We start from the raw sequence: 27,381 nt of genomic DNA on the forward strand, positions 1-27,381 counted from the left end.
TTCATGTCTGCCTGCATTTCCTTGTTGATTATTGATTATGAACTAAAAGACTTCATGGGTCTGACTCTTGTAGTTTCATTTTCACCCCAAGTTTGGTACTGCGTTTGGCATCATAAAGCATTTCAAGGTTATAGACAGTTTGATGCACTGTGTGTGTTAGCACTCTCAAATTTCCCTCCTCAGCTGCCTGAATTTTTACTTGTATATATCAGAGAAGCCAAACACATTTGTTTGGTGTGCATGAACACAACACTTAGTGCATGTGTATTTTATATTTTTAAACCCTTTCTTCTGGTACTGGGGTACCTGATAAAAATGTTGCAGACTCGCTGTTTCACTATTAAGCCTCCTTTAAAGAGTTGGGGATACACTGCAACTCCAATATATCGCGGTTGAAGGGGTCCAAAGATCGCGACCGTGATATATCCGGCGCGCGATATAAATTGTCAGTTTATGTATGCATGTATATGTATACATTAGCATCATTATGCAATCTCAAAACACGCTATTTACCAACCTTATTCAAGTTTGTGTTATATCCATATGTCATTAATTGGTATAACACAAAACATTATTCCATGTGAGTATTTTCAAATGCGTATAATTAAATTTTTAATCCGAAAAACATTGCCGAGTTTTATTGTTCAAGAAAGCATGCACAAATTAGAACCTTGTACAAAATGACGTCATTCATTTCTCATGAAAAGCATGCACAGCATGGGGTTTAATAGAAGAGCATTGTGACTAACTGATCTATATTGTATACTGTATCTAACGCACACAGATTGTTGAGATAGGTCAGTATTGACTTGTGACATTTACTGTTATAATTGTGTGCACCTTCATGTGTGTGCACTGGTGCGTTTCGGCAGTTCAAAGCAAATTCAATAGAGAATTGTAACACCCGAAATGACCTGTCATGTTTGACAAATGGGTCTTTTGTTTATCGCAGTACACAGGTGTTAATGTGATGTACAATGTAAGCAAACAATCTGGTCAAAACTGGATTATGACTGTTGGATTAAAGTTGGTGAAAAAAAGGGGAAAATACTTGCTTGAAACGGATTTTAATGCATCAAATTCTCAGATAAAAACATTTTATTTAAGGATTATGCTCGTCAGATTTTTGGGAGCCATAGCCGATTCGCGATATATTGGACAACGCGATATAACGGACCGTGATATATTGGAGTTGCAGTGTATATTGATTTGTATCTGTTTGTTGATCAGTCAGTCAGTTGCTAGGTAGGTCAGTTGGTTGCTAAGTAGGTCAGTTGGTTGCTAGGTAGGTCAGTTGGTTAGATCATTCTTATAGGCAAGATGAAAAGAGAACACTTTGAAATACAATCATGAAAATAAGTATGATGGGTACTTTGGATAAAAAAGAAGCCAAGTAGTAAATTTTTTAGATTAACAGATCTAAGGCCACAGGTGCTTGTAACGGAAAACTTGTTTCAGAACGCTTAAAAAACGCTTTGACATATGAACAAGTAAATTGGTTTAGTAGTAACATGGGAGGACAAAATTACCTTTTCTTTTGAGGTCACTTGGCCAAAGTTAACATCGCAGATGCTTATATCAAGAAATGGGTTTCTGCTTTATATCTAGAGAATGCTTGTATTCTTAATGTCATCTCAATTGGTATGCTGGTTACATGGGAGGAAAAAATGACTCCTGTTGATTTTGAGGTCTTCAGGTCAAAGGTCAGCTCTTTTTTTAGACATGAAATTAACAATGCACTATTTTTTTAAGGTTCTGAAAATTATTTGTTACAATATAAGGATTAATTTTTCCTTTCCTTGGTTTTGCAGTTTTCATTTGGTGTTAAAGTTTTCGTCTTGGCTTGTTTCTATTATAAATTTAAAGATGTATTACGGTATCTTAATTTAGATATATTTGACTTTTGGACATCTACATCGTTATTGCTCCAGTTTACTTTTGTAATATATTTGAGTAGTAATTCCGTTTGAGGGTTGTTTTTATGCTCCCCAAAAAAATTTGGGGGGGAGCATATAGTCGCCGCTTCGTCTGTCCGTCCGTCCGTGTGTCTGTTCATGCACAATTTTTCTCAGCAACTAATGACCAGAATTCAATGAAACTTTATGGGAAGCTTCACTACCAAGAGGAGATGTGCATATTATCAGCGGGTTCTGGTCGGATGATTTTTCACAGAGTTATGGCCCTTTGAAATTTTTCATTAACTGTACAAATAGTGCAATTCTTGTCCAGGCTATTTCTCAGCAACTAATGACCAGAATTCAATGAAACTTAATGGGAAGCTTCACTACCAAGAGGAGATGTGCATATTATCAGCGGGTTCTGGTCGGATGATTTTTCACAGGTTTATGGCCCTTTGAAATTTTCCATTAACTGTACATATAGTGCAATTCTTGTCTGGGCTATTTCTCAGCAACTAATGACCGGACTTCAATGAAACTTTATGGGAAGCTTCACTACCAAGAGGAGATGTGCATATTATCAGCGGGTTCTGGTCGGATGATTTTTCACAGAGTTATGGCCCTTTGAAATTTTATATAAACAAATTCTTGTCCCCCCAACTACTGTGCCCTCAAGACGTTTCCTTTTATCTGAATATATAGTGCAATATTGTGACAAAAAAAAACCTTTGGGGAGCATCACCCGTCTCCGACGGTTTCTTCTTTTTAATAAACATCAGGCATTTGTACATGTCATTGTCTCACTTTTTGCAGTAAAGTTCTAGTCCTGTCTAAGAATGTCTGTGAAGAAAACAACAGTTTTGAGTTAGTACAATGTATACATACAAAAATGTCACATTCAGCATAACATTTTATGTATGTATCTTGATTTATAGTGTTGATTAATTTTATATCGGTATGATATATACAACTACTTTATAGTAGTGTTCATTCCATTGTATTTGTGGGGATTGGGACAGTGTTAATTTGTGTTTTGTTTTCATGATGTCCATTTGATTGATTCCTTAATTACTGCTGGGAATGAATTTGTCCTTATAAATACTTATCAAATTTCAAGACAGTTATTGATTACCTTTGGAAATATGAGGCTGATATTAATTCATTTCATTAGAACCCATGCTTTTAAATGGTGAAATAGGAACATTTCTTTTGCCCCTCTTGTTCCCTTGTAATATAAAACCTCATTGATTTGAGCAGATAAAGTTGAGCAGATTGTCTGTGGCGGACATTTATTTGGATGACTGTTTAGGTACCAAGAATTTTATTTAATTGACTGCCCAATGCCTACTGGTGACTTCCTTTGACTATTTTATTTTCTCTATGGAATGTTGTGCCGAATTTGAGGTGAACACCTATTCACAAAACATCTTAGAAAAATCTTAACTTAAATTGGATTTTCCAGTGCATTGTTCTTTGCAAAATTTAATGATAAACTGTAAAGGATAAAATAAAAGACATTCACAAATACTTATTTCAAATATTGTTGATGTAGGCTAGGCCTATTCATAAACAAGTTAGATGTTTTAGAAATATGTGATCTATGTATTTGAGGTTCGTTAGGTAAATATAGGCATTGGGCTTTAACCCTTGATACATTTACATTCAGTTAGAGTCATAATTATCTCCCCATGAAAAGAAGAACATAAGCAGGCAGCTGCTCCTGAGAATCATAATAAAATGCTTGAGATTATAAAAAAAACATTATGTTACAATTTTCTCTAGAATGAACAGAAAAACAAGTCATAGTGTCCTGCTGCGTTTGTTTACCAATCAGTGTGAAACTTATTTATATTGACAATTGTGTATCTTATGTACTTATTTTCCTGATGTCATCTAATTCACAATCATCATTTTTCTTGTAATCATGTCATCTCATATCTTTACACCTGGCACATTGTGCATTCTTTAGTCTCTTTTCATGGCATTTAGTTGTTCTTCATGATATAGTTAGCGTTTATTGTTTATGCCCTGTTGTGAATTGCTTCATATCTTCATGGCATATGTGAGAGTCTCTTTATATTTTATGGAGTGTCTTTCACTTTATCTGCAGCAAGTTTACTCATTCCCTGATTGGAAAAGCATCTGGCTGATGTACTTTTTGCATTGAGTAATTTCTGATTAAGAAATTTTTCATGCACTTGAAGAAGTGAAAATGTAAGTTGGCAGAAATGTGTGTCTTGTAATATCCCAGAATAACACTTATTCATGTGGTAGAAATTAACCTATTAATGCCTAGTGGAGTGGACTCACCCATCCTTTGAAATTGGATCAATTTATATCCAAAATTAGGGGTGTCTAGTATATTTATTTCTATATTTAGAATATTTCTTACAGAAATTCCTTTAAACAAACAGCCCAGACCCTGATGAGACGCCGCATCATGCGGCGTCTCATCTGGGTCTACACTGTTTGCCTAGGCCTTTTTTCTAGACGCTAGGCATAAATGGGTTAAGTAACTAAATAATTACCTAGGTATATCACTTTGAAAGGTGACATTAATTGCATCATTATAGAGGGCTTGAGTTTATTTCATGGAAACGATTTGAAATGTTGTTAAATTTTACCTGAACAGTTTAGTCAAAACACATTTTTAAACCCATGCAAATAAAGTTCGAGAAGGTCTATTTTGGAGTGATTCGCTTGGGTGGTCCGTTGGTTGGTTTTGTCAGTCATCATAAACAGCTTGTTAAATTTAAACTGCAAATATTTCAACATAATATGGCAGATGTGCAAGACCCTTTTTATACACATTTGAATTATTTGAACGTGAACATAGCTGACCAATGATGCAGGAGAATTGGTCACATTTGTGCCAAAGCTTTAGATATTAACTGGCATGGCTGCCTCCTTTCACTCTTTCTTTTTCTAGTTCTCTCCCCTGATTTCCAGATCACTCTTCAATTTCACTTCCTGCTGTTTCATTTCTCCAACCTGACATCAAGTCCACTTTTAATTTCATACCATTCAATTTAATATCCTATGGATGCCATTACACTTCCCAGCATACATGCCATAATTTTTTAGGTCCAAAGCGGGACATTCCATAAAAAATTGTCGGGACATTTGACCAAAAAGCAGGACACCTAAAACGATCTATCATTCCACCTTTACTGTAGTCAGTAATGAGTATAGTACTAACAAAAACTCTTGATACTTTTATTCAAGACATAAAACATCTGATATGAAGCATGAAATCTAAAACATAACAATAACAGTTTTATTAAATAAGACAATAGCAAACAACGAAAATAATATTCATCTTTTTAAAGTACAAAATCTGGATCATTACGACAACAATACTCATTATATTACTTTAAATGGCAAACATTAACGCAAGGGAGGCTATCCAGTACACTGAAAGTATGGGTTACAGTAAACTATCTACCGAACAGTTACATCAGCTTTACACGGAATGTGCGGAAAGATGTTTTTTAAGCATGTATCCATGCGCAGTTTGTTACTTGTCAATTGTCGCGGCTTAATTGGAGTAGGGTCAAACTGTCATGCATAGCACCTCGTTGTTTTTAGCTTAATTGGAGTAGGGTCAAACTGTCATGCATAGCACCTCGTTGTTTTTATTACAATTACACCCAATTACACTAGACAGGATGGGTATCACTTATTGGACTGTTTGTTGCGACTTTGGTATATTGCACATTCGGATTATCCCGCTATTTTGGAACTAAACATTGAATGTATTAGACTCATTAATGACGTAGAGTTAATTTTACAAAACAATTGTTTTGTAAACCGTTTCAAACAAAGACAAAAACAAACACATTTTCAACATTTATTTCATTATAATACAACTATCGATAGCGATAAGCGACTACTATCTTGAAGACCACCATGGTGTGAATGCCTGATAAAATCAATAATAAGCCAATAAATCGCTGATAAGGTGTCATAAACAACACTGGTACACACGAGAAGTAGGATCGGATTGTTAATTGGGGGCAATAAGGGGATTAGCGGTGGTAAGTGTTAGCGAAACAGAGCTTGAATAGCGAATTTTATTGGGAACCTATAGACCTTACATCGTTTTTTACGAATGTCGGGACAAATCGTCTCATATCGGGACGCCGGGATAAAGGGCCCAAAAGCGGGACTGTCCCGCCGAGATCGGGACGTCTGGCATGTATGCTTCCCAGTACTTCCTTTTCACTCTCTTCTTTTCCTTTTCAGGTCCGTAATGACTACATGAAGGATCTTGCAGAGAAGATAGAGCATGATATGGCAATCAGGCTGGGCTGCATAGAAATGAGGTACACAATAAACTGATTCGCTCAGTTTGTACAGTACTGGACTACAAATAATTAGTGGCATAGTGGATATTGTGACCGTCTAGACCGGGATGTTTTGGGTTTGATCCTCAATAATGGAGCGTTTTTAAGATCTCCCTCTAAGAGGCCGAGAACTAGTTATACCCAGGAAGTGGAATCAAGAGCATTTTAATGAATCTTGGGCTTTTGCTGCAATCTAGCTTAAATCAATAGAAATAAACTAAATAATAGTGGTGATTAGTTATAAAAGAAAAATGTATTGTCATTTCCCCCCTCCCTCTTATTCAAATCAGGCAGTTGTCAGTTAATCCTGGAAAAAAGATAGTAGTTTACTTGACCTCTGTAATAAAATTATGACCGAAATTCTGTGAATAAATCAAACAAACTAACTAATCAGGATGCATTGGGCAGGTTTCGACATTAACTTTTTTTACAGCCAGACCATCGCACCAGCTCCGTTTAAAATGTACTAGCCCGAATCTGATGTCTACTAGACCATAAATGACATAGCAAATAAACACAATTGTGTCGTGTAACTGTTTAATCAGGTTTTATCAGTAGATAATTAGTGAACACAAGAAAGTTATTTTGATGCACAGAGTAAAAAATAAAATAAAACTATTTAACAACATTAATTGTTTGTTAAATTTTCACTGTTTATCACCAGTTAAACAAATGATGTCTGTACAGCAGGTGACATTTATTCAATATCATCAAATTCTGGCCTCCTTGACAGCTGTGTTCCATGCTACCACAGCTCCAAGGCCCTTTTTCCATCATAACCTGTGTCATTTTTACTGTCGGATTCTTCTTTATTATGCTTCCCCAAAACTTTTTTGGGGGGGGGGGGGGGGGGCATATAGTCGCCGCTTCATCTGTCCGTGCGTCCGTGCAAAATTTTTGTCCATGCTATTTCTCAGCAATTAATGACCGGAATTCAATTAAACTTTATGGGAAGCTTCACTACCAAGAAGAGATGTGCATATTATCAGCCGGTTCAGGTCAGATGATTTTTCACAGAGTTATGGCCCTTTGAAATTTTCCATTAACTGTACAAATTGTGCAATTCTTGTCCGGGCTATTTCTCAGCAACTAATGACCGGAATTCAATGAAACTTAATGGGAAGCTTCACTACCAAGAGAACATGTGCATATTATCAGCGGTTTCTATTCAGATGATTTTTTACAGAGTTATGACCCTTTGAAAATTTCAATTAACTGTACATATACCGCAATTCTTGTCCGGGCTATTTCTCAGCAACTAATGATCGGAATTCAATGAAACTTTTATGGGAAGCTTCACTACCAAAAGGAAATGTGCATATTATCAGCCAATTATAGTCCAATGATTTTTCACAGACTTATGGCCCTTTGAAATTTTCTATCAACTGTACATATAGTGCAATTCTTGTCCGGGCTATTTCTCCCCAACTACTGACTGGAATTCAATGAAGCTTTATGGGAAGCTTAACTACCTTGAGGAGATGCGCATGTTATTTGTGGGTTCTGGTAAGATGATTTATTTAGAGAGTTACGGCCTTTTGAAATTTTTAAGTTGCTAAACCATCCATCGTATTATTTTGTCCAATGTTATGCCCCTCAAAATGTTTCCTTTTATCTAAATATATAGTGCAATATTGTGACAAAATAAACTTTTGGGATATCACCTTCTCCGACGGTTTCTTCTTAACTTATTTGTCGTACGAAAATCCAATCTTGAACAAAGACATTCTTTAAATTACATTCTCTCGTCTGCTACGCCAAAATGTTTTCATTGACGATACCGATTTTCGAAAGAAGTCGCAAAAACATGATGTAAAGTTGTACGACACTGCAGAATATCATTAATATTCATGACAACTTGATCAATGGAAACAAGCAATTTGTGCGGGAAGCTCTCCTTCGCATCTAAAAATAGCGATGAATCATGTGAATACTCCGCGTTTATTTATATACGCTAGTTTTGTTCTGATGTAAATAACGGATACGAGATTTATTTTAAACTTTAAGAGAAAAAGATTTTCGGTTAGTTATAGTTATATGAATCAGTATAGATTTTTTATGTACGACCAGTCAGACAAGCTAGCCCACAGTTTTACTAGCCCGACCACTGATCTTACTAGACAATGTCTGTCGGACGTGCCTTAGTGTCGAACCCTGCATTGGGTTGTGTTGTGAGGCTTGCCAATCAAAATGTGTTGATAATGGATGTTGCCAGTAAAGTTTTGATGGTTGCCTATCAAAATGTGTTTATAGTAGATGTTGCCAATTAACTTATTAACACAGAATTGAAGAGACTTTTGTTTATATATATAACAGTGTTAAAAAAAGACTTTCACATTTGTCACATTTCACATTAAATTGATTTTGACAATTACACTAGAAATTTAAGAATATATTCTGGGAATTTAAATAAATATTATTTAAAATTAGAATGTTATTTGTTTGAAATGTGTCTATGGTATTTCTTGCTGACGTGTAAGTATGTTTTTTATGTGATTCATAGAATTTAACGTTAATTTTGACATCATCATTTTGGGGCTGATCCATGTTGGTTACAGGCGTTTCTTCAAGGACATGCCCCAGGTAGCACTTGACAAGAAGTCCAACTTTGAGTACCTGGAGAAGGAAGTGGGGCTGAAGAGATTCCTGCCAAAGTCTCTCATAGACTCCATGAAGGTAGGCTTCGTGGTCATAACTCAGTAGAAAAGCGAAAATGCTATATGCAACTAGCAGAAAACCAGTACAGCCTGCGAGAAACTTACAGTCTGTTCAGGTTTTATGCTGTTTGCTGCTCACCAGTATCTTAATGTTATAATTGAAGGCTTTAAAACTTGAATCCATAGAGAAAATTAGATTTGTTTTTCGTAAGGAATACAAGCGCATCAAAGTGGGTATCTGAATGGTAACCAGTTAAGCTCGAGTGGTAGAGCACAGTTCTGTCTATCTTGAGTTTGTGGTATCGCTCCCCAGCTTTACCACACAACCTGCATGTCAATTGGTCATGAAGCAATGGCTTGGGCCAATGGCACGCTTTCCTTGTATGTATTTAAGTAGGACAGTTATGGGTTACTTTATTTAATTTTGTGTGTGCATATTGTACAGAGATAAAAGTGGGAATGGATTTACTGTCTGACTTTATTTGAGTGAAATAAATTGATTGAGTGCAGCACAAACATAAACAAAACAAAAAATGGATGAGTAAAATTACCTGTCAGCACCATGAACGTTCACCTTTTCTATTTCCACTTAAAGAATACAAGAACACATTACAATATGGCATTATTTTTATACAATAAATAGTCAGTTGTCAACTTGTTTTGTACTCTTGAACCAAAATACACCCGTTTCAATAAATAGAGCAAAAATTTGTTTTATTCATTAAATGAAATGGCTTGCATTAACATTAACCAATATTCTGGCAAACATAGCCAGTCCTCACTCTTTACACTCTATGTTTAGGCCCATGTGTGTACAGGCCTGTTTCAGATTCCATAATTTTCCCAATAATTGTTCTTTGTTTGGCAAGTATTTCCATGTGAGGACAGGCATGTTTTCCAATAATCCGGCAGCAGTGATTCCCTTAAATAGCATAATTAATCCTTAAAACTGTTCCGGTATAGCCAACTGGCTCCAATCTATGTTTGGTTTGTTTATTTGATTTAACTTGGTTTGCATTAGTCAATGTTTTATTCTCTAGAATTTCTGGCAAATTTTACTTTGTGCATAAATATGGATTTACAATCAGTGTATGGATGGTAAAGGTTGCTAATTTGAATTATAAAAGTGGATTGATGGGAAATGGTGCTGAAATGAGGTGCTCATATGTAAGAAAGCTGCTTTAACCCTTTGCATGCTGGGAAATTTGTCGTCTGCTAAAATGTCGTCTGCTGAATTTATAAAATTCGCATTTTCTTCGATTTTTTTCAAAGAATACTATCAGAATAGCAAACAGTTTGGATCCTGATGAGACGCCACGTTCTGTGGCGTCTCATCTGGATCCAAACTGTTTGCAAAGGCCTTAAAAATTTGGTTCCCGCATTGTAAGGGTTAATGATGTGTGTACAGAGATAGTCTATGTAATTCCTTCCTTGATCTGAATGACAGGCAATTAAAGTTGTAAAGGACTTCCTTATTAGCTTGAAAGAATTAACAAATAGGCAATCATTACTGCAAGTTTGGATGAGTACATTGGTAAAATAACAGGCCAGAGGTCACGGATCCTAAACTGTCTGCTAACAAGTCATGCAAGGTTTCATGGTGTCCTAACTGGACAGTGTAGCTTGTGACCAGACTTTGCGGATGCGTTGGAAACTCACAAAGTCTGTTTTGACAGCCAGTAACAGAGTTACAGCAACTACGCCCGTGCTCTACAGCACGTTGTCAACTTTTAAGTTCCTGGTATTTGATTTTAATTGTTCAAACCCATAAGTAGCTTGTTGAATTATTTCATTTTGTTTAATTGCCATATTATAAACAGATGAGTGAAATATGTGGGATGTTAATGCAGTTTCAATCGAAAACATTAACCAATATTAGGAGCCAATCTGGTTGGTAGTATTAGGGTGTACTCTTTTGTGGTTAAACACTACTTATATCTAAATAAACAGAAGAGCCATTGTTTGCAAAAAAGGAAGAGGAAGCAGTATAAAAAATCTTTTGTAGTGGCATAGGTTGAAAAAAAACACACTTTAGTAGCAAGTACCATTTAGCCATCAATTTAATGTTGTGCTTTTGTTTGTTTTGGACATGTACATATTATATAACTTTAAGTACAGATCCAACATGCTATCTTACTGTGTGAAATACCATTTTTGTGCCTTTAAGTTTTCAAATGAAGTTGTTTGCATGCTCATCTTTCTATAAATGATTGGCTTACAACTTGCTGACACAGTCCAATGAATTTAAGGTTCCAAGGGGTTAATACTACAGCACCAAAACAAGATATTTAACAAGAACAAATTTCACTATCATTAAATTCAAAACATGAACAAAATTTTATGCAACGTCAACCTTGCTGTGCATGATATTGAGAAAATATCCAAAGGTGCTCTATAATACTTTGATGTGTACGTTAGCTTATTCTGATGCTTATTTTAGGGGATGGCTAAACCTTAAGTGTTTCGGAAATTCTGGGTTTCATGATTTAACTAATATCTATGACTAACTCATGGTATTGACAGCAGATTTAATTTCCCTTCTGTGTTCTATTACCATTGTATCTATATTAGTGGTAGGGAACACCACTTGACAATATTGTACTTGCTGTAATTGCCACTCTCAAAACTATGATCTGCATATACTACTGAAGTGTATTACTTGGGCAGTTGTGCTGGTGTCACTTAAAAAAATCTAAGCAGTGTTGATTTAACTATCAATGACATTATGATGTTGTGACAATATTAGATTGACAATATTTCATTGTGAATTGGACTTATTGACTTGGCAGCTGTAGGTTGCATCTGTGAGTACCAAATTTGACTGTAAAAATGCAGTAATTATTAAGGCACTGTCATGTTCACTTTGTCAGTTTTTATGCTATATAGTTGCCAGTTTGAAGTTCCTTCCTTATTTTCTTCCTTCCGTCACACTTTTGTTACAGTTTCTCAAAGCACCTTTAATATTTTACCGATCTCTTACATATTTGGCATGTAGGTACCTTGTATGGACCTCTACCTTTTGATGAGGTTTGAGGTCACTGGGGTCAAGGTCAAGGTCACCGAGGCTAATAATAGATTTTTCCGTCAAAATGTTACAGTTTCTCATAGCACCTTCAATATTTTTCCGATCTCTTACATATTTGGCATGTAGGTACCTTGCATGGACCCCTACCTTTTGATGAGGTTTGAGGTCACTGGGGTCAAGGTCACTGAGGCTAATAATAGATTTTTCCGTCACAATGTTTTTACAGTTTCTCATAGAGCCTTTAATATTTTACCGTTCTCTTACATATTTGGCATGTAGGTACCTTGCATGGACCTCTACCTTTTGATGAGGTTTGAGGTCACTGGGGTCAAGGTCACAGAGTCTAATAATAGATTTTTCCGTCACAATTTTGTTACAGTTTCTCATAGCGCCTTCAATATTTTTCCGATCTCTTGCATATTTGGCATGTAGGTACCTTGCATGGACTTCTACCTTTTGATGAGGTTTGAGGTCACTGGGGTCAAGGTCAAGGTCACCGAGGCTAATAATAGATTTTTCCGTCACAATTTTGTAACAGTTTCTCATAACACCTTCAATATTTTTCCGATCTCTTAGGTTTGAGGTTTGAGGTCACTGGGGTCAAGGTCGCCGAGGCTAATAGGTTTACAGTTTCTCATAGCACCTTCAATATTTTTTCGATCTCTTAGGTTTGAGGACACTGGGGTCAAGGTTGACGAGGCTAATAATAGATTTTTCCGTCACAATGTTTTTACAGTTTCTCATAGCGCCTTCAATATTTTACCGATCTCTTAGATATATGGCATGTAGGTACCTTGCATGGACCTCTACCTTTTGATGAGGTTTGAGGTCACTGGTGTCAAGGTCAAGGTCACCGAGGCTAATAATAGATTTTTCCGTCACAATTTTGTTACAGTTTCTCATAGCAGCTTCAACATTTTTCCGATCTCTTACATATTTGGCATGTAGGTACCTGGAATGGACCGCTACCTTTTGATGTGTTTTGAGGTCACTGGGGTCAAGGTCAAGGTCACCGAGGCTAATAATAGTTTTTTCCGTCACAATTTTTTTACAGTTTCTCATAGCGCCTTCAATATTTTACGGTACTCTTACATATTTGGCATGTAGGTACCTTGCATGGACTGCTACCTTTTGATGTGGTTTGAGGTCACTGGGGTCAAGGTCAAGGTCACCAAGGCTAATAATAGATTTTCCCGTCACAATTTTTTTTACAGTTTCTCATAGCGCCTTCAATATTTAACCAGGTTTTTCCGAAGGAAAAACTGGTTATTAGATTGGCGAATGCGGGCGGGCTGGCTGGCTGGCGGGCGGGCGGAACAAGCTTGTCCGGGCCATAACTATGTCGTTCATTGTCAGATTTTAAAATCATTTGGCACATTTGTTCACCATCATTGGACGGTGTGTCGCGCGAAATAATTACGTCGATATCTCCAAGGACAAGTTCACACTTTGAGTTCAAAGGTCAAAAATGGCCATAAATGAGCTTGTCCTGGCCATAACTATGTCATTCATTGTGAGATTTTAAAATCATTTGGCACATTTGTTCACCATCATGGGACGGTGTGTCGCACGAAAGAATCACGTCAATATCTCCAATGTCAAGGTCGCCACGACTAAAAATAGATTTTTTTATAAAACAAACTTACAAAGGGGGTTAATTTTGTTTGTTCATTTCAAAAGTTCAGTTTGAGTTTTCTCCCTTTATCAGATTTTTTTTTCACAATGAAGACCTGGTTTTGTGACAATTTTGTCCCTTGTTTACAGTTCTTTTACATATTTGGCATGTAGGTACCTTGCATGGACATCTACCTTTTGATGAGGTTTGAGGTCACTGGGGTCAAGGTCACCGAGGCTAATAATATATTTTTTGAGGTGGTTATTAACACATAGATTGACAAAGCGCATCATTGGGGAGCATCCATGAGTTTCACTGATATTCTTGTTTTCCTCTGTGATACTCGCTCAGATATTAATATCTCATGCAAACAGGCTCCAATTAATCGTCAGATAAGATACTTTATCAGCATGCAAATGAAGATCTTTCCACCCCGCTGTTTGTCTAAGGTTGTTTGTCCAAAGGAAAGTTAATTGCTATGATAAAGCAATCAATCCAGCCATGTGTATTATTAACCATTTACCACTTATATACGTATTTTGACATGTTTGTTACAAGTCCCTTACAAGTTATATTTAATTTAAGACCTTTCTTACTAGATTCAAGTTTTTAAGGCTTTATTGCCAAACCTTAGATACTGATGAGCAGCAAACAGCATAAAACCTAAACAGACTGCAAGTTGCTCGCAGGCTGTCCTGGTTTGTGCAGTCCTCACAGGCTGGTCAGGGAATGACAATTTCCGTCTAAACTGGCTTATCGCGTAAAAGAAACTTGTTTTAAACAAAAATTACAATACAAGCAAAGTGTCTGCCCTGATAAGCCTGTGCAAACTGCAAAGGCTTGTATGGGACAACACTTTATGCACATGCATTAAGCCCCATTTTCTAAGAGCGCGATTCTGTTTACACATGCATTAGGCCCCTTTTGTGTTTGTTGTTTCAGTCGAAGAGTCTCCGTAAGGCTATACAGCAGCACTTCAAGTCATATGCCCAGCTGTCAGAGTCCGAGTGCGTCTATCGCTTCTTCGACACCCTCTCGCAAGTGAGCAAGTTCAACCAGGAGAGATTTAAATGTGCACTTGGGGTAAGTTGGGAGAATGTTTAGGCTTCTGTTGGCAAGAGTAATGTGGTAAGTGCATAATACATCTGGAATGCAACAAACAAATTGGGGTAACTGTAAGTGGCGTTGTCAACTGCTGCCCTTTAATTTGTGTAGCCTTTTTTGATTTGTGTAGACTTTTATTGCAATCATTTTGAGCCTTTAAGGAAGTGTTTCAGATGTCTGTTGTAAGGAAAATTAATTTTCTGCAATATCAAGTGTACATGTTGCATTATACAGTTTTATTTCATTTACGGTAACTTGTCTATGGGAAGAATGGGTTGCCATTCTGTGGTAATTGAGAATACCTGTGGAGACTGGAGACTGATGGATGATTGAAGATGAAAGTGTGATTATCTATGTAATTTCTGAAGGATCTTAGTTCTGGCATTCCTGGCTCATTCTTTGTAATTATTTTCTGTCAGAAGTGACAGATGAATCTAGATACCTGCTAAATGCAGCTTTACCAGCCCAATGTATAATGTTTGCTTACAGGTATATAATTTAACACAGCATGAACTTTTTTACTCCAAAGAGTGTTTTTGTTGACAGGAACATTACATGTCAAAGTATTTTAACCTTTATTTGAGAAAAAAAACACAAGTCTAAAATTACAAAACCTGATTCTATAATTTAAAAATGAACAATTGAAGTATTTGATTAAATTCAGAGAAAAACTGAAAACACAGCCCATACTGCCACATGTTAATTATTTATTTATTAAATGCAATGTTTGTCTCAATAGGTAGATATAATAGCAATGAGAAATTCTCAATCAGATTATCGGCTCTTAACAATAATTTATTGTCCATAATATATATATATATATTTGATAGAAAAAGTACCATGTTTTTATAAGGCATTCTGAGTTAGACAGCAAGGGGAGATTCTGATAGATTGTGGTGAAGATTTCACTGCAGGTTGGCTGTGTTCTAGAGCTGTGTTTGTTGATGCTGGGGTACTGATAAGCCCTGAAGGCTTTTGGGAGGCAGTTGATGATCAGGTGCTTGATTAGTTATGTCTGTGAAATTGAAACAAGCTGGATTGTAGCCTGTGGCCATTCCTTAGGCTCCATGTTAAAAGTATGTATGGTTTGCTTGTTTTGATTGACCATAGTAACTTGATAGTAGTTTTTACATTTAAAGTGTTTTTTTAATGCGGATAGTGTTTTTGTGAATATAATTTTATCAACCTGAGAATATGCAGTATGTGCTGTTTGATGGGTGTCATTGTTATGGTTATTGAATCTACAGCTCTGTTAATTTGTATAGGAAACTGACCTTTGGAAGCTGATCTGTGTCTGTTTTGTAACAAAGCTCACCATTGGAGTGTTGTATTGGCAATACTTCAATATTCATAAGCTCCAGATGTTATGTTTACTTTATTTTTGTGGACCCAGTGTTAATTTCAAGTGTTTGTTTCTGGTGAGGAGAACACAGTACTTGTGTTTGCAACAAATCTTTGTATTGTCTATCATTATTGTAAATCATGATGTGCTGTCTATGAACTGGTATGATATGTTGTAATTAGCCTGTAGATGGGATAGATGTTGCACTGGTTAAAGGGGATACATGTATATTAAAGCCAGTGTTTATATATGATCTTACTGAAAACTAATTAGTAAACTATAAATCTCCTTCTGCACTTAGCTTTGATTCATGCAGGGCAGTTGTCAGTGATGTAAGTATAGCACTGGTGATCCAGCAAGCCCAGTAAAAGTACAGGAAAAGTGTTGATAAACTGGTTGCTGTATTGTAACAGAAGTACTGTTGAAGATGGTGAAAAATGCAAATAAACATGGAAATATACACTGCTAATCATTGGCTAAATAAAGCATTCTCTATGTGGTGTGACAATGTGTGTGTGTGTGTATTTGTCACTATTAAGACTTTTCTAATTAACTAATCTGTATTTGTACATACGTTTCTATTACGGTAGTTAACTATCTGTGTTTCAGTCTTGATGGTGAGCTATATGATATAGTCTGCGTGTGTTTCAGTCTAGCTGGAGTATCTCCATGGAGCTCGTGATCGGTCCAGACTGTGGCATCAGCTACCTCACTGAGAAGGCTTCAAAGGTTTGTAACATGATTGCTTCCATGATATTCATGGTTTGTACCATCTGAACTTCCTTAAGGTTCAATTTTTGCACCATGTTTGTCTCAATGTTTGATTCTTCTAAGTAGTTTGATAGTCTCTTTGCTAAAAAGAGACTATCTTGAAACGAAAAATATCATAAAAGCGGAAAGTGTCGTCCCTGATTAGCCTGTGCTGTGAGATAAAACTTTACGTGCATGCATTTAACCCCTTTTTCACAGAGCATGGCCCAAATGAACTTGTCACATTGTGTACCTTCACATTTTAATTATAATGATAAGGACTTGATTTAGCAAACTGCTTATATCAATTACTTGGTCAGTGTTCAAGTTATCATGAACTGCCATTTGTTTTTATAAACAGTGATTACACAGAGTATAATGTGTGTTGGTTTGTGGTCGGCATGTAACTCAAAGATCTAGGTTGTCCTTTAACCACAGTATGAGTATTACAGTACTTACACACACTTGACTCATTGCTCATTCATTATCAAGTGCTTGGTGTCCAAAGTGTCTGTATAGATGTGGTATACATGTATTGACCTGGTTATGGAAGTTAATATGGCTGCTTTAAGTTATGCTTGTTTCACTGGACTGGACTATAGGTTTGCCCTCATTCTGTCCCTTTGTTTCTAAGTTATCAGTCTCAATAGATTTTCTAAACTGGATCATGCGACTAGTAAAAAAAAAAGATTTTGTTTTCTATATCAAGAGTATGAGGTATTAAGACTAAATTTCATAATTAAACTGCAATGCCATGGCCCTCAAACAAAGAGGCATACAGGGAGTATTTTAGCCTTCACCGTGACAGTTCTGGTATGAGCAAATGTCTTAATGTTAACAATTTGGCTGTGTATTTCAACCATCATGCTAAATGAAGTAAGAAACATATTGTGTATTACCATTACAAATAATGCATCATGATATTCCCTTAGAAGTAGTGGGGTTTGTTGCTTTGCTCCTGTTCTTTGGTCAGTCCAAAACAGATAAGCCCTGTTAATTTTGAGGTGAACTGGTCAAAGGTCAAGGTCACAGTAACTTCGCTGCATGTTAGGGGGAGTGGGGGGGGGCATAAATGTTTACAAACATGTATAGTTTTCTTTAATTTTCATAATATCATTGCTATTCCTTAATGTTGTCAATTTCAGCCGACTCACATGGCCGACTTCTCCCAGGTGCAGGCCATACAGACATTGGCCCTGGACGATGGTAAGGGGGTGCTGAAGCTGCGTATCGCAGGGGCCAACGAGCCACTCACCATCACCTGCTCCTCTCTGCCAGAGGCCGAGGACATGGCTGACCTCATTGACGGCTACTGTCGACTGGTTCATGACTGCCAGGGGTCTCTCTGGACTAAAACTGGTGAGTGAAAAAGGTTGGCGTGATTTGGGGTTTGAGCATAGCTTTGAAGGGAAGATTTGAGCTTTGATTGTATGGGGCAATTTTAGGGTTGATCATAGGGGAGAATTTGAGGTTTGTGTATGGGGGAATCCAGATTAGGAATGGAGGGATGTAGGATTGTGCAATGGAAGGACTTAAACATAATTATGGAGAGAACTTCAGGATTGGGCATTAGGAGTATATCTGAGGTTTATGCATGTAGGGGGGTATTTAAGAAATGAGCATTGAGAGGTTATTTGAGATTTCACCCTATGAGGGAAATCTGAGGATTGAGAAAAGTGGGAATTTTATGGTTAAGTAAGGTGAGGAATTTTAGGATTGACCACAGGCTGAGAGGAAGAAGAGAGGCTAGTTCAGCTCTACCTAAATGTGTAGTTGTAGCATTTGTATTACTCAGAAAACTCTGCAGTTGTACAATTTACATTAACATGGAAAGAATCGCGGCACACAGAACTGCCTTTTAGGTCAGTGATTAAATGGGTTAGTAATTTCAACAATTAAAGAATTTAATTAAAATATCATAAATTGTCATGTAAATTAACAAGTAATTGTTGTCTTAGCATTATTATTTTTTTTTAATAGTTCAGGTTTCATAGATGATTTGTAGGGATGCAAGAGGTTAACCTACGGAAACGACCAGTTAACCGGTTATATTTTTGGGTAAAAGGTTAACCTGGAAAAAATATTTTATGATTTTTTTTTTTTATGGAATAAATCGTATGATTTTACTTTTGCGCGTGGCATACTGCCAACTTGCGCTGGCTACTAGTTAGAACAACATGCCGCACCATCGACGGTAATAAATAACGTGTCAACAATCAAAGTAATAAAGCAATAAATCAATACCTTTGTGATAACAAATAGGGGGTACGTTTTGATAACTGACAATTTTGTTTTGTTTGACTTGCGAAAATTTAACTAGCGAAATTGTGGAGTCGGAGCAATTAGCGAAGACGTAATTGACACGTTTATTGAACTCTCGATAAAAAGACAGTTGAGACATTGGACGGTTTATTTTGGTGTTTTGTTAACCAATATCCAACACTGATTGCTCGCGATAATTCCATGCTAATAAGTGACAATTTGATCAAGAATTGCATTCGTAGTTAAAATTTTGTGGAGTTAACGTCATTTTTGTTTATCAGAAATTAATATTATTATTATAATTACATCCAATGATTCCACCATTACCGTCCAATTAAAGTGTTTTTCAAGAAAGCAAATTATTAACTAATTAAATAATTAAACATCAATTAAAAATATTAAAAAAATAAAACTGTGAAATTTAGTATTTGTGTAATTGCTTAAAATTTGCGCGCTATGGTACGTTAACAAATATACGTAACTATCAGTATTTGAGATCATAATACTTACTTACTTTGCTATTAAATAAATGTACTGATTAAATTATGTAACTTACATTTCATTCAAAATTAATTAATTTGCAATCGTGTCCTTTATTTTACCCACATTTTTTAATTGTAAATTGAACATCAAACGACAATACTTCGGCTTCAGACACTAAAACAAAACAACAAAATATGCAATTATCGAATAAGAAGAGATGTAGATCGTTGACACACATGACCCACTTTACGATGAATAGAAAGGGCAAAAAACATTTCTATATTGAGCCAATTTGAGTTTCAAAAATAAAAACAGAATGAACAAAAGAACACATCATTTTTGCAAGCGATACGACGCAACCGTAGTATAAGCGGCCCAACCAAAAACATATAATAACAAGTGAAAATGAACATTGTGTAGTTCTTTAATTTTTTACTCCTTTGCATTTACGCAGGAAAAAATCAAATACATAGCATAAATTTACACAATTTAAAAAATAAATTGTATAATACATTTTATTTCGAAACTGGCATGTTATCAACGCAAACGATTTCAAATTTGAAATTACTTTTGTTTCTACCGAGCGGTTGGAGCGGTGTGACATTTTTTACGTACTCTTAATCATTTAACTACGTATAAGGCGTTTCGGTTAACCGGTTAATAACCGGTAACAGGAAAGGGTTACCCGGTTAATGATTTGTTTAACCTCTTGCATCCCTAATAATTTGATATGACATATACATAGCTTGAGATTAGTTCTCAATAACAGTCTTACTGGCTCAGTTCAACGCTAGAGTGAATCTTCACATATCTTTATCTTAATTAAGTTAATTAAGTGAATAGTTATACTGATATACTGAACATGAACACTCTTTGTGTTTCCCTAAAGTTGTTACAAATGGAAAATCCCCACTTATGGACCGTCCAGATTTCCTGCCTAAGCAAGGTTGGTGACTTTATGTACCCCACTCACTAGCTGTTGTGTGTTGGCACGGATATTGAGCATGGATTTACTTTATTGTTTGTTGTAGTTCAGGTTTTCAGTTGATTGTTTCACCTCACATTTCACATAACTTGGACTTCATATTTTGTTGGTTTTTACTTATTTCTTTGGAAATAATAACTATGTTGTGTTTCATGTGTTTCAACAATTTTTTTGCATCAAGGGTTACTATAAAATTTATTTAAATGAAAAAATATTGATGGCATGCATTTTTTCACGATATTTAATTCAAAAATTGCATTTATTGATAAATAAATGGTTTAATTTTAATTGCCAATTAATACATTATGTTGTTTTTTTTAAACATCAACACATTTGTTCACAACATGTTGATTTGAACCTTTTGTCATTTCATTTGCTGATATATGAGAGCTTGAGGGGCCATTCATGCTTGCAGTGTTTGAACCAATTGATGCAAATAGTGGTTTTTCTGGTGCTTTAGTGAAGATGCGTTAGTCCTTTAAAGACAGTCATGTTAGAGATTACAGGCAGAATGTGGGAGCAAATTTGAATATTAATGTATTTTTATTGAAAAATTGGCATGTAAAGTAAGCTGCTTTTTAAACATATTCTGTGCAATATCCTAAGTAATATTTATTCATATATTGTTAATTATCCCCCACCAAAGTCAGACGGATATAGAATTGGCGCTGTTTGTCAGTGAGTCTGTCCATCTGTCTGTCGCAAACTTTTTTAGGGCTATATCTCAGAAACTCTATAAGATATCAACATGACATTTCATTGGTGTATAGACATCAATGAGGAGAAGTGCCTTGCACAAAAACATTAGCCCTACACTTTCTTAAGAAAGAGTTATGCTCCTTTATTTCTTTGTATGATGTAACTTTTCACGGCTATATCTCAGACACTATAAAAGACTACAACATGAAACTTCATGGGTGTATTGATATAAATAAGGAGAAACCTAAGAACCATAACCCTTCACTTTCTTAAATAAGAGTTTTAGCCCTTTGTTGTTCTTGAATGATGCAACTTCTTAGGGCTATATCTCAGATACGCTTCAAGATTTCAACAAGATACGCTTCAAGATTTCAACACGAAACTTCAAGTGTGTGTAGAAATTAATGGGAAGAAGTGCCATGCACAAGAATCATAACCCTTCATTTTCTTAAATAAGAGTTATTTCCCTTTGATATTTTTGTATGATGTAACTTTTCAGGGCTATATATCAGATACACTTAAAGATTTCAACATGAAACTTCATTGGTGTATAGATATCAATGAGGAGAATTGCAATGCGTTAAAACAATTACCCTATACATAATTATTTCTTTAGGATTATGCCTTATATCAAGGAAGTTGCACTCATCCATAAACAAAATTTATTTTGCGTTGGATAACAACTCAACGAATTTGCTTGTTACTAATTAATATAAACATAATTACATGATGGCTGTGTATAGGAATGTTGTCATGTGTAACAATTGGAGTTATGCCCCTTTGTATCCTACAGAAATATCCCCTACATGCATGTATGTAGCACTCACATTTAGGAAAACCTGTCATGCATAATATTATAAGATATCACATTGTTTGATTGCAGATTTTACAGAAGCACATATCCTATTAACCTAATATTTTACCAGGAAGAGTTGTATCCCCTACCTTAATAACACTTCACTATCTTTAACAAGAGTGGTTAAGGATTGACTGCTTCCCTTTGTTCACATTAGTTCCATATTATGTTTTGTTACTCCTGTGGAATGAATTCAATTGAGCTGTTTTGACGTTTGTCATGATGTTCATCTTCAATGCTGGAATCACCGTCACTGTTCTTACTTCACCAGTTTCCCAGGGCACTGCATCAAGACTTTCTGTGGTGCTATTTGTAACAGAATGCTGCTTAAAAATGTGGTGATTACTGGAAGTTTATTTGAATGTTCTATACATTGTACATTGGTTTCTAAAGATTTCAAACATTTCTCCAGCTTTTTCATTGTTTAATGTAATAAAAAAATATTTTAAGGGTCATCAAAAGCAAAAGATAAATGTGTCAAAAAAAGTTAAATGTGCTATCACATAGTTGACCTAATTGCTTGATTACTTAGGAAATACATTAAATTGCAGCATTTATATTAAAAATGTTGTTTAAATACATAGATGGTAGGGCATAGGTTTTGGCAAAACAGTTATCAATGTTTGTATATATTGTAGCTTTATTTTGTAACAGATGGTATTGAGATGGTATTCAGTGCAAGTGATGTTTTGAAGACAGAAGGCAAACAATCCTTAATTGGCTTGCAAAAGCATAATAGTAACTGTAGCTGAATTGTTATCAAAGAAATCTTCACTTTCTGATTGTTAATTCTTCTTTAATATGTAGCTTTTGTTTAATTAAAACTTGTCACCATTAATTTCCCGTCAGACCTTTATGGTCAACAATCTCACACTTATTAAGGAGAATATAATCACTTTCATAACCAATAATTGACATAAAACACTGAACAGTTGTGTATTGGAATCAGAGTTCTACTTGTGAAGCTGATTACCAGTTGTTGTTGTTGTTGTTTCAGAAGAGACTGTCCCACCATCCCCAAAGATGAGGTAGGTCAATCAATTTCCTTTTTATGCCCCCTTTTCAAAGAAAAGGCGGCATTAGTGATCGGACTGTCCGTCTGTCTGTCTTTCGGTCATACTTTGCGTTTAGGTTTCGAAAAATGCTCACAACTTCTATGTCCCTTGAGATATAACCTTCATATTTGGTATGCATGTGTATATGGACAAGGCCTTTCCATACGCATAATTTTTTTTACCCCTGTGACCTTGACCTTGAACTTAAGGTCCGCGTTTATGTTTCGAAATCTGCGTTTAGGTTTCGAAAAATGCTCATAACTTCTATGTCCCTTGAGATATAACCTTCATATTTGGTATGCATGTGTATATGGACAAGGCCTTTCCATATGCACAAAAAATGTTACCCCTGTGACCTTGACCTTGAACTCAGGGTCCGCGTTTAGGTTTCGAAATCTGTGTTTAGATTTCGAAAATTGCTAATAACTTCTATGTCCCTTGAGATATAACCTTCATATTTGGTATGCATGTGTATATGGACAAGGCCTTTCCATACGCACACAACCTTTTACCCCTGTGACCTTGACCTTGATGTTAGAGTCCTCTTTTTGGTTTCAAAATCTGGGTTGAGGTTTTGAAAAATGCTCATAACTTCTATGTCCCTTGAGATATAACCTTCATATTTGGTATGCATGTGTATACGGACAAGGCCTTTCCATACGCACTCAAATTTTTACCCCTGTGACCTTGACCTTGAACTTAGGGTCCGCGTTTAGGTTTTGAAATCTGTGTTAAGGTTTCGAAAACAGCTCATTACTTCTATTAAGCGATTATAGGGGGCATAAGTCATCCTATGGTGACAGCTCTTGTTTCCTCATTAGCGAGGCTGTTTTTGGAGAAAACTCGTGCTATTGTGATAGCCAGCTCGTTGTCGGACGTCCGCCATCCGCCATAGGCGTTGGCTAAAACCTTTACATTGGCCATAACTTTTTAAATATTGAAGATAGCACCTTGATATTTTGCATGCATGTGTATCTTATGGAGCTGCACATTTTGAGTGGTAAGGTGAACATCATCCTTCAAGGTCTAGGGTAAAAAAACAAAGTCAAGGAAAGTAATAAGCTTTAAATGTACATAGTTATCTGACCTGCCCACGTATATATTTTTGTTAAATTAATCAAAGCGGCGCAGAAGGCGGCATTGTGTTTCTGACAAACACATTGTGGTAAAAGGTCAAGATCAAGGTCATCCTTTACGGTCTATGGAAAAATATACAGATTTCAGGGAAGTAATAAGCTTTATTTAAAAAGGGAGAAAATTATTCAATATTGAACATAGCCAATTTATATATTTGGCATGCATGTGTATCTCAAGGAGCTGCACATTTTGAGTGGTGAATATACAGTCACGTAAGTGGCTTTTAATTATTTGCTACTAAAAATAGACATTTGTTACAGACAATTATTTTCAAGGGAAGTAATTTATATAATTATAAATCTCAAATTCTTTTCACAGTTACTGTACAGATTTATTATTTTGATTATTTATAACCCAAATGATTGATTTGTCAAAGTTTTTTTTAAAAATGATATACTTATAATTTCTTTGATGTTCATTACATACCTGTGGACTTATGTCCATAGATACATGATTGGTTGTCAGTGATGTCTGACATGGTCATAATTGACTGTGAGACCCTCCCCATCCCCCCCCCACCCCCACCCCCTGTTGTATTGGACAAAATTCAAGGGAAGTAATAACCTTTAAAGGGAGATGATTTCTATACCTGCCAAATGATAAATAGAAATTATATTTCAATGCGGCGCAGTAGGGAGCATTGTGTTTCTGACAAACACATCTCTTGTTGGGTCACTAGGTCAAAGGCCAAGGTCACTGTGACCCCTAAAAAAAAAAAAATCTGACAAGCTTTCGCATCCAAGCGTGGCACCCGTTATGCGATCTCTTGTTTTATAGTATTAATATGGATCTTACCGTGAAGTAGTTTTTACTTTTTTATGCTCACCCCAAATTTTTTGGGGTAGCATATAGTCGCCTCTTCGTCTGTCCGTGCGTGTGTCCGTCCGTCCGTGCACAATTTTTGTCTGGGCTATTTCTCAGCAATTAATGACCGGAATTCAATGAAACTTTATGGGAAGCTTCACTACCAAGAGGAGATGTGCATATTATCAACCGGTTCTGGTCGGATAATTTTTCACAGAGTTATGGACCTTTGAAATTTTCCATTAACTGTACATATAGTGCAATTCTTGTTCGGGCTAGTTCTCAGCAACTAATGACCGGAATTCAATGAAACTTTATGGGAAGCTTCACTACCAAGAGAACATGTGCATATTATCAGCGGGTTCTAGTCAGATGATTTTTTACAGAGTTATGGCCCTTTGAAATTTTCTATAAACTGTACATATAGTGCAATTCTTGTCTGGGCTATTTCCCCCCAACTACTGACTGGAATTCAATGAAGCTTTATGGGAAGCTTAACTACCTTGAGGAGATGCGCATGTTATTTGTGGGTTCTGGTTAGATGATTTATTTAGAGAGTTATGGCCCTTTGAAATTTTTAAGTTGCTAAACCATCCATTGTATTATTTTGTTCAAAGTTATGCCCCTCAAGACGTTTCCTTTTATCCGAATATATAGTGCAATATTGTGACAAAAAAAACCTTTGTGGAGCATCACCCGTCTCCGACGGTTTCTTGTTGTACAATATTTGTAACTCATTATTATTGTACGCTCAGAGATTTCACACACTGTATCCTCAGTCATGATTCTTTTTGCTGCAAATCAGTCTTTCTCAATCATGGTATTATCATAGAAACAGAAAAATATTCAAATATCCTAAATTTATAATTATTTATTCCTAGTGGCCTGAATAACATTTTGCCAGTCCAAGACTCTGGGGATTAGAGACTGCTGCAAATTTATTGTTCCATATTTTTAGATTGTTCAACAATGCATTTTCTTTTCTCACTTACTTAAGACCTTGCAGATGTTTCTCAATATCTTGATCATATTATTCTTGTGCCCATATATTTGATATTGTAATTAACCCCTTGAAGAAGGCGACATAAAGCAGTAGCACAATCCGTATGTTACGTCCAAGTTTCTTGTGTTACACCCTCCTCAAAGGTCAAGATTACACTTATAGCCTAATAGTTCAAAACTTTTGACATTGAAACTGCATAAAAACTCCTGTCTAAATTATAATTTGGCCAGATATCAAAGAATTTTTAAAAATGTCCCAATTGCAATCATGTGTCAAAATATCTTTCCACTTATGGAGGAGATGGCATTTTGTGTGTGCAACCTTTTCCATTCCTCAGAGGTCAAGGCCACATAAGGCCATGAAACAGCTTGTTCAGGCTGTAACATTGTCACTCAATATGCAATTTAACCCTTTCCCTCTTAGAAACAAAGTGAAAATGGCTATGTGCAAAAGTATTAAACCAGAACAGCCTGCAGTCTGTTCAGGTTTAATGCTGTTTGCTGCTCATCAGTACCTAAGGGTTGGGAATGAAGCCTTTAAAACTTGAATCTAGTAAGAAAGGCCTTTAGTTGTATTGAACTTTCTAAAAGGACTGCAAACACCTGAAAATGGGTATCTAAGTGGTAAAGGGTGAATATCTGTTACAGCACCGCCAAGAAGGGCAGCAACAACAGACTGGACCAACTTAGCCCTCATGAACGTAAGTTTGTAACCTGCAGATGATGATGAAGTGTCAGTGCGTTGTTAGTTGCGTGCAATTTGATTTTACCAGACTGATCAACATGGTTTCTCTACTAACATTTTGTTACCATTGTGGAGTGTTGGCCACCATCAGTGTTATTCAAAGCAAGTCACAAACATGTATGGCATTCACTTTAACTTCAGCACTTTTCAAGTGTTGGGAATCTACCATTTGTCCATGCTATGAATTCCATATCAGATACAAAGTTATTTACCCAATACTATTAGCCTTGGGATTTCGAATTTGCAACCACGTAACTATGAATGTTTACTATGGATGTATACCAACTTTTTTTTCGCGGGTGGGGGTCAATAATTATTGTCATTTCCTCTATTGCCATGACTCCAGTCGGTCCAGCAACAGTTATGTATTCGATTCTATGTGCTTGTCTATATGACATATTATTATGCCCCCCTTCGAAGAAAAGGGGGTATATTGCTTTGCACATGTCGGTCGTTCTGTCGGTCTGTCAGTCCGTCCACTAGGTGGTTTCCGGATGATAACTCAAGAACACTTAGGCCTAGGATCATGAAACTTCATAGGTAGATAGATCATGACTCGCAGATGACCCCTATTGATTTTGAGGTCACTTGGTAAAAGGTCAAGGTCATGGTGACC

At 36.1% G+C, this 27,381-nt stretch overlaps 1 protein-coding gene across 9 annotated transcripts in view; it reads left to right on the forward strand.

The window, feature by feature from the left end:
• The window catches only part of LOC127876238 (focal adhesion kinase 1-like), a 111,959-nt gene that overhangs the window by 56,689 nt on the left and 27,889 nt on the right, over positions 1-27,381 (forward strand). For 7 of the 9 annotated variants that reach the window (XM_052421305.1, XM_052421300.1, XM_052421306.1 and 4 more), the window contains 8 exons: positions 6,144-6,223; positions 8,803-8,920; positions 14,484-14,624; positions 16,639-16,716; positions 17,883-18,096; positions 20,372-20,428; positions 23,020-23,050; positions 26,669-26,721. In XM_052421305.1, the coding sequence (XP_052277265.1) occupies positions 6,144-6,223; positions 8,803-8,920; positions 14,484-14,624; positions 16,639-16,716; positions 17,883-18,096; positions 20,372-20,428; positions 23,020-23,050; positions 26,669-26,721 (772 nt within the window). The remainder of the gene's footprint in view (positions 1-6,143; positions 6,224-8,802; positions 8,921-14,483; positions 14,625-16,638; positions 16,717-17,882; positions 18,097-20,371; positions 20,429-23,019; positions 23,051-26,668; positions 26,722-27,381) is intronic. The other 2 variants (XM_052421301.1, XM_052421303.1) reach the window with 1 other exon arrangement.

Source organism: Dreissena polymorpha, chromosome 4 (genome assembly GCF_020536995.1).
Source record: "Dreissena polymorpha isolate Duluth1 chromosome 4, UMN_Dpol_1.0, whole genome shotgun sequence".
In the NCBI taxonomy this organism is placed as follows: domain Eukaryota; kingdom Metazoa; phylum Mollusca; class Bivalvia; order Myida; family Dreissenidae; genus Dreissena; species Dreissena polymorpha.